This window comes from Rhipicephalus microplus, chromosome X (assembly GCF_043290135.1).
Source record: "Rhipicephalus microplus isolate Deutch F79 chromosome X, USDA_Rmic, whole genome shotgun sequence".
NCBI lineage: Eukaryota > Metazoa > Arthropoda > Arachnida > Ixodida > Ixodidae > Rhipicephalus > Rhipicephalus microplus.
This window is the reverse complement of record NC_134710.1, coordinates 228,267,359-228,276,052: the sequence shown is the minus strand read 5'-3', so window position 1 is coordinate 228,276,052 and position 8,694 is coordinate 228,267,359. Positions and strand designations below refer to the sequence as shown.

General features: G+C 46.3%; 2 protein-coding genes across 2 annotated transcripts; both read right to left on the bottom strand.

Annotated features, from left to right (window-relative positions):
* Nucleotides 1-3,420: 3,420 nt before the first annotated feature.
* LOC142777109 (uncharacterized) lies at nucleotides 3,421-4,901 on the bottom strand. The gene is made up of 2 exons (XM_075881399.1): nucleotides 4,690-4,901; nucleotides 3,421-3,896 (listed from the first exon to the last, which is right to left on the bottom strand). Exons 1-2 carry the CDS (start codon nucleotides 4,795-4,797, stop codon nucleotides 3,555-3,557), a joined length of 450 nt encoding a protein of 149 aa, XP_075737514.1. The 5' UTR covers nucleotides 4,798-4,901; the 3' UTR covers nucleotides 3,421-3,554.
* A 1,313-nt stretch (nucleotides 4,902-6,214) lies between these two features.
* Nucleotides 6,215-7,061, bottom strand: LOC142777108 (uncharacterized). The gene has a single exon (XM_075881398.1). The coding sequence runs from the start codon at nucleotides 6,934-6,936 to the stop codon at nucleotides 6,355-6,357; it is 582 nt and encodes a 193-aa protein (XP_075737513.1). The 5' UTR covers nucleotides 6,937-7,061; the 3' UTR covers nucleotides 6,215-6,354.
* Between the last annotated feature and the right edge of the window lie 1,633 nt (nucleotides 7,062-8,694).

Genomic DNA, 8,694 nt, shown 5'->3' with positions numbered 1-8,694 from the left:
TAATGCCTGACTGCCGGCGTCGTCTGCTGTGGCCACATATATGAAAACCACGCGGGCGGAACGCGCTGTTTTGGTAAAAGCCTGGTAACGACTCATTCCGTGTCGAATGGAAGCATCAAATAGGCATTAACTCATGCTAGCGGGAAGGAGACATTTTTGCTGAAAGAAATGTGCGCAACCCCCGCTATACTTCATCTATTGTAGGTGTGCATCTAAAGACGGGTCGCAGTTTATACGACAACCATGCGTCAATTTGCATTTTGTTTAGCACGCATAGCCTTATGAAGCACAGCGCAAGCAGTTTTCCCGCTTTCAGGGAAGCAACACAGCATTATTACAGCCGCATGCAGCCGCAACTTTTATGTTACGATTGCGGGCAAACGCTAAAGTCACACGCACGCGCGTGCCTCATTCAGAGCTGTAACTATAGGTAAAATTTAGCACGAGTATGAGTTTGTCTGTGGTACGATTCTAATATTTAATGCAAAAATTTTGTATGGTTGAAAGTTGTTGAAAACTTCTATAGGCTAAGCTGAAGAGATCATAGATATTTGAGGCACAAGTATATATATATATATATATATATATATATATATATATATATATATATATATATATATATATATATATATATATATATATATATATATATATATATATATATATATATATATATATACTTGTGCCCCGCCGCGGTGGTCTAGTGGCTAAGGTACTCGGCTGCTGACCCGCAGGTCGCGGGTTCAAATCCCGGCTGCGGCGGCTGCATTTCCGATGGAGGCGGAAATGTTGTAGGCCCATGTACTCAGATTTGGGTGCACGTTAAAGATTCCCAGGTGGTCGAAATTTCCGGAGCCCTCCACTACGGCGTCTCTCATAATCATATGGTGGTTTTGGGACGTTAAACCCCACAAATCAATCAATCATATATATACTTGTGCCAATTAGTATATATATATATTAATTGCATTTTGCTATAGCAAAATGCAATTATACTGACGTCGAACAGTCGTCAAAAGCAGTCGAACAAAAACGTCGCGTAAGAGCTAAATGACTAAGAAATAATGATCATTGCTAAGAGTAGCACCTATATAAAATGGCCTTGGTTAACTGTGAGAACCACTCTGTTTGAACTAGCGGAGAATAAAGCAACGTTCCTGAAGGCCCCATTTAAAAAATTGGCGAGGGTCCTAGCGACTGCAAAATTATGATACAAGATTGTGACGCTTGTAGAAGTTTGCTCCACTTTGAAACCCGGCAGAACCATTTTTCATGACAACACAATGCGCCTTTTTCGGCGAGAGCTGCAGCTCTTAGCGAGACCCTATAGTCTACGTCATTGGCTGTTGCGTGCTTACGTTGCGCGCTCGGTCAAAAGCGCTACAGAAGGTATGAGACCAGGACTTTCCTTTTAGAGTAAAAAAAAAACAGTGGAAAGATGTCAAGCCCGCTAATTGAGGCCTTGATCGACCAGATAGTGACAAGCAGTAATATTCACCTGCATAGAAGCAAAGATACATTGAACCAGTGACACACAGCTAGCCGCTGATGTCACTTCCAATGTTCTGACGGCTGCGATCGAGTGACAGATCTTACGCGCCTTTGTGGCGGCAATGCGATTAGACTACCTAAATTCATCACAATTAAAAGCCCGCAATTAGGTCGCCAGTAAAATTACTACGAAGGACGCAACGGTTTGAGGATTCGGCGGCAGGCAGAGCAAGTTCCGAGTATAGCAGTGACGCAAGTATCGTTAATCTCTAGGGCTGGCGTGGCGTGACGAGAGACTCGTCGCAGATAACATGGTTGCGGTGAGACAACTGGATAGTCGATAAGTGCACGAGGGGAGACCTTCGGACGAGTCCTTTTGTTTTTCAGGCCCTGAAGCAACAGACAGCGCGCACCTGTTCGGAGAGACGCGCGCCGTCACTGCACACTCACATGCTTGCGCGTGTACGACGAAACTCGTAGCTTGGGGGAAAGGTAGAACAAAAGCACAATAAATAAAAGCATCCACGGGCGCAGCTGCACTGAAATCTAAAGGAGCCAACGAATATCATCCTCCGACAAGAACAATCGTCCCAAAATGGCTGGACACGCGTACGTCCGAAGGTCACCTGCAGGCAGCAGGACGAGGCCAGACCGCCGCCAACGAACAACACGTATACATAAGCAGTGCCGCCTCTTGCTATTATGGACAATCTCTTGGCACTTCATACACACAATCGCCACAGTATAATTGACCTCCTATTCAACATGGACTGCCTTATCGATCGCGCAGATATAGCCACCACAGATCCTCCAGACCACAGTGCTTCCGCCTCCTCCCATTTATCTAAGCATCGTGCTTTCGAGAGTGCTTCCTGTTCGAGACTGTTGGGTGCAATGGCTATTTTGTGTGACTGGAGCGTACCAGTGCACTAAATCTTCAATTCTCATCCGCTATACGAAAGCTAACAAGTTTCAGATCCGAAACATTAGTTCACATTCGATCTGGTGGTAATTTGGCTATAGCCTGTCGCTGCGACAATGCTTTAGTGGCAACGAATTTCTACCGTTTACCGAATGTGGAGCTTGTTGAAAGATAGTACAAACGGTAGAAAAAAAATTCGTTTATATACATGACGAGGGCATAATTGATAGGGTATAAATTTTGGGAAGAGTTGAATTATATGGTAGACGCGACGCGTAAAGGGAAAAAAAAGAAAGAAAGAAAGAAAGAAAGAAAGAGAGAAAGAAAGAAAGAAAGATGAAAACATCAAAACGACGTGAAAATGCTCTCGGCAGCGTGCATGCGGTATAGAAAACTTCCCTTTCCTAATGTTATATTTCAAGGATGGCTGCTAACTGTACACGACGAACAGTTTCAACGTAAAGGTGTTTTTCTTAATACGGACCAGGAAACAAAGTAAAAGGGTCATTTCAAGTGTATCAGTGCGAAGCGATGTTGCACGACAGAAAACTTCATGAGGCTGCCGGAAACAAGGGCAATGAACTGTTTTCGGCCACTGATTCCGCACTTGGCATGCAGTGTTATCCAACCAAAGGTTTTCGGATGAGTTTCAAAACAACGCGAAGAGAATAAATACATTAACAGATCAATTACGTGTAATCCACACAAAATATGTTAAAACCTATCTACACATTCGCTTGCGAAGTGTTTGGTGCAATTCATAAAATGCAGGAAGTGGGCTGACTTCCGGCCCTAGAGATCCTTAGCGGACGCCCTAGTATATTAAGGGCGTCCGCTCGAAAAATTCATACATGTATCCCAACGAAGAACGTTCACATTGACAGACTTCGTGTCCAGAATATAAAATATTCAATCGTACCGTTTGCGTAGAAAAAGAAAACTACATACTAACGGGGTTGGCGCTCTTCACTCACACAGCCTCCCTTCGAGAGCCTCTGTTTAGGGGATTGAAGCGCTTATGAATGGTTGAGATTTACAATGCACTTAGCAAGAAGTAATGGCAACCTTTATTAGGCCTTCTTAAAGCGATAAACTATCTGAACATGAAAGTCCCCTGAAATTCTTGACCTACAAGTGACCGTCACGAGCGAGGCAACTCTGGCGTCACTGGGTCCGCGCTGGAGTTAGCCCAGAAGTGTTCTGGCTCTACTTCGACGACATTTGCCAGAAGCTTTTCTAAATCAACGGCCATGCCGTCCTCTGCGGCGTCAGTCGTCGCGTTGGCAGAACCACCAGCGTCCGACGTCTCAGCCCCGAGCGTGGAGTCGCGGACATAGATTTCTCGTGCCCGGCCATCGATGGGCTTCGGCAGCGGCGTGAGGAGCAACATGGAGACCAGGACCAGCAAAATCACGCCCACGAGGACGGGCACGACAAGCCAGAGTTTTACCATACGGGGGTGCTGGAGACGGCCAGAGATTCGCTGCGACGCGCACAGCTGTTGTTGAACTTTGTGCATGCTGAACGCGAAGACTCTTCAACGCTCGCTTTGCACGGTTGCGTCTAGTCACACGACGAGCGGTGAAACGCCGAGAAGTGTTCGTGGCGTAACATTAGGTACAATACTCGCTGCGCAGATACCAGTCCTTCAGAAACGATGTAAAACGGCTAACGGAAAATGATATTTACCGTGCAAAAGGAAACAATCTACAATAATCATGAGAATAAATGATTATTTTATCAAGCGAGTAGCTGCACGGCCGCACATCAGTGCATTACACATGCGCATGCTTTTCCACGCAAGTCTGTCATTCCTCCTTACACACAAACGTCGACGGGAAAATAATCGCTGCAGCCACTCGCGCTACGCTTTATCAATTTTGCCTCATCAGGTATCGGCACATCGCGGCATATCATGAATAAGGCTACTACTAAATAATCTACCTCGTAGAACCCATCGTTCGCACAATAATTATATACCTTTTCTGCCTTAGATATGCAGCTGAAATGTTGGTAGTTCACCTCGTTTTTTGTAAGGCTTACTTAATATTTACGAGAAAAAAAAAGTCAGCTGCCTTGCTTGGCTGTGTGAATTATCGAGAATTCACCGAAGCAATCACCTATCACAAAGCATCGCCCGAGTGTTCTTACCCCGAACCCTTCAAGCATGGCAAACGAATGCGATGCTATGCGCACTATCGCTACCCGCGTATGCAACACAAGTGCGGAGTGAACGGCATGCAGTCGCTGTTGGGTGAGCGAGACTGGGCGCTGACCTGATGTGGAGGAGGGTAAATGTGGATAGTTGCCTCGTCGATCCCGATGCCATCTTCGACTCGTGACCACGTCTCGGAGGAGGCGGTAGTTGTCCCATTAGCAGACATCACTGTGGAGTAATAAGGCGATGATGATATCGTTACTTCGCCCCATGGCACGCATCCACATCGGCTTGCTACCGCACCATATCATTTTCGCCGCCCATGTTCTTTTTTTTATGAAGGCCAACCTTTAGTGTTGACTGGAACAGATATAGCACTGTCAACGGATATATTATTCTCGTGTGACATAGCCAAACGCGCATCATCCCATGTGTGTGTGTGTGTGTGTGTTTTTTTTTTTTGCTTTGAAGGTGGACATACTTGTCGAATTATCGCTGTTACCGATTTATTGCTCGGTGGAAGGCATGCACGCGGTTATTGAAATTTCTGGAATATTATAGCCGGTTCAACTAGGACAGAGTATTGACTCATCAAATTATTCGCGCGATAATTATTTGCGCCCGTGCTGTACAGAATCTCGAACGTACACCTGAGCGTCCGCAATTATTCTGGAATATCCGACGTTCCAGGTGTGCACAGAAAAGAGGCAGACGCTTGCAAATCTCGAGCTCGAATTTAAAATGCCCGTGCTGCTTGCTACCACGCTGCCTCCTCTTCTCTTTTTGTACCTCTGTATATTTCTCGAAGAACTAGTGGCTGACGGGAGATCACATTGTCCTGTTCACATGGTTCTTCCCAATGTAGAGTGACTGATATGTGGAGTTTTACGCCCCAAAACCCTCATATGATTATGAGAGACACCGTGGTGGAGGGCTCCGGAAATTTTGACCACCTAGGGTTCTTTAACGTGCACCCAAATCTGAGTACATGGGCCTACAACATTTCCGCCTCTATTGGAAATGCAACCGCCGCAGCCGGGATTCGATCTCGCGACCTACAGGTCAGCAGCCGAGTATCTTAGCCATTAGACCACCATGGCGGTGCTTCACATAGAGAATAACAGCCGTGCTAGAATGAGGCTTGTCTAGTTGGCTGTTGCTTTGTCCCTTGTCAGGCACTCTTAGTGACTTAAGGAGAGTCTCGGCGATGGAAGTTAGCAGGCGATTAGGAAAATCTGCTTGTTCAAGACGGTGAACTTGGTTCGAAAAGCCTCATGACCTTGTATGCAATAAAGTTAGCCAGTGCATTGAGCGTTATGGCAGCACCGAACTTCAGAATGCATGTGGAATTCATGTTCACATGTTTATGGAAGTACTGGGCTTTTATTTACTTTCGGCCTTTGTACTTCTCAAGGACACCTGCTACACTCAGCGGGAAGGAGTGTGCATTGGCTCGTGTTTAGCTTCGGTTCTTATATAGTGACCTTTTACTCACGCGGTATGACAGAAGTCTCATGGCTAACCTTCATGAGACAAGCACAGTTAAAGTATTCCGCTACGTTGGCGGCTTTTTAGTGTTTTACAGCATCGATCAATTTGACCCTTGGCGTACTTAGGCGTGAAATAAAGACACTACAAATAACGTCCGAGCCTGTTTCTGATGACAAGCTACGTTTTCTATATTTAGAAATGCTTCTTGGTGGATCACGCTCAAAGAAAAGCCTTCTCTCTCTTTTTTTTTAGGTCTGCCGCAAAAAGGCCCGAGCAGAAGACTAGAGCGCTGTCACGGCACAACCCCTAGGTCCGCACCGTCGCGCGCACACACGATCGTCATCGACACTGTCACGTTGAGCGCCTCCGCCGCTGAGACAGCGTCGTGCTGCGAGCGCCTGGGCGTGCGCTTGGCCTCGCGACAGCGCTGGCAGATGAACTCATCGGGAATCTTGTTGCGTCGAATCTTGGCGCACGACAGGTGGATCCACGTGAGGCATTCTGAGCACTCAATCATGGGCCGCCCGGCAAATGGCTTCAGACAGAAGCAAGTGATCAGGCCATAGTCTTCGTCCGCCTGTGTTGGTACCTCGGACAGAGAGCCCCCACCTTGATGCTCGCTGTCTTCTTGCTTGACGCTGTCGACGCTGTCGGCCGAGCAGTCCCAAGGGCTGGCCGCGTCCTTCTCTTGCAGTTCTTCCTCCTGCTTCATGCTCTCGTAGTTCACGTACTCGAGGACGAACTTGCAGAAGGACCGGAAGTCTTCTGAAGTCCGCTGGCGTTTTCGTGGGGGCTCGCCGTCGGCCGTTGTGGAAGCAATGCACTCGCTCCTGAACACGAGAGTCTTGATGGTGCCACTCACGTCTCCTTCCATGCTCGTCGAATTCACGCTGGAAATCGGAAACGATCATTACATTATCGTCCAGCGGCTTCGACCGGACTACGCAAAAACCGGACTCGCTCTTGTCACCACCAGATAGAATGCAGTTTTTCACATCAAGTACTTCACCTTCAACAAGCAGGTTTTCCTAATCACCTGCTAACTTCTACCGCCGAGACTCTCCTTGCGTCACTAAGAGTGCTTGATAAAGGACAAAGCAATAGCCAACTCAACAAGCCTCATTTTAGCACGGCTGTTATTCCCTACATACACGACGTTTCCCATAGGCTAAAGAATGTCGCTGGCGAAATAGGTGTAAGAGTTGTGTTCTGCGCACGCGACAAGCTCCCTGGGCTATATCGCAGGGTAAACAGTGAAGGACTTAATAAAGAAGCATGCACTAAGAAACACGCTAAGCACTATGTTCAATGTGTTTTAGCGATTGTATACAAGATATTATTTACTTGTGGGCTATGTTATATCGGACAAGCAGGCCGATTCATGAATGATCGGTTGAGGGAGCACGCTTACTCTCTAAAAAGATCTGTTTCCAGCCATTTGGCGCACTATCGTAAAAAGTGTGGTTGTCAGCCAATTCTTGACAAATGTGTGATCATGGGGCGATATAATAATCAGGGCGAGCGCGAGGTTAACGAAGCCTTCTACATTCAACAACTTGGTGCTTCCTGTGTTAGCGTACTCTCAATTTTTTTCATTGTTGTGAAATTATTTATCTGGGGTCCACTGATATATGCCTGGCTCTTGATAAGGTAGGCCGTTTAGCGCATGTATGTGTGATTTGTTGATGTTGCGTGTTTATGCGCAGATTCTGTTTTCCTATATATTGCAGTTTGCAATAAACTTTGGTTGTTAGTTGAGCACTTTATTCTCGTCTCTTCTATCTCTTCCTGTCATTTGCGCTGTTAAGCACTTTCTTCGTCTACCATGCAGCACCAACCAGACGAATCAAACACTTTGTTAAAGGAGAAAGTAGAACGAACAAAACAAGGATCAGGAAAGGAAACGCAAAAAGACCTCTTTTCAATCGCCGTACGGACACGCTGGCGTCTTCCAAAATGCTTTGGAGAAAAAGTTTCATTGATGGCACACGGCAGTACACGCCTAATTCTTTGGGAGATTTTGGCTTCCACAATAAGCTCCGGTTTTTCAAATAGGTGCCGCAAAAAGAAAAAGAAGAAGAAAACGAGCGAAAAAAAAAAAGCACCGCTAGTTCAATCGGCATGAGGAAACACATTTTAAAAACGACGCTATTGGTTGGCGCCAATTGTGTAGTGTACAATGATCTACACAATGAAAATGTCACTGATGGAATTCAAAATGGCAGTATAACCTTGTTGGTAAGCTCAAGCCGGCGATCACTCAAACACATTCCAGTTATGCCTGAAGGTGCACAATGGGATGAGGGTCGCAAAGCGACTAGCTCGCTTTCAAGAAGGTATAGAGTCACTTTCGGCCTCAGAATAAATGAAGAAATGGTGGGCGCATATCTCGCCGCTGACTGCCAAGATCACAGAGGTTTGTTTTTTTTTTGCCATTGTTGTGATAGAGTGCGCGGAATTGAAAACGGGTATACAGTGTGCGGAACTTGAAACGGGGTGAGCAGAATTTGAAGTGCGCGCCGTGAACCAAGTTCGAAGTCGGCAAGGAAGAAGCGGGCCCAAATGTTAATGAATACCAAGAAATACTGAAGCTGCACACCATACTCCCTAAACAAAAGGTTAACGTTAAAGG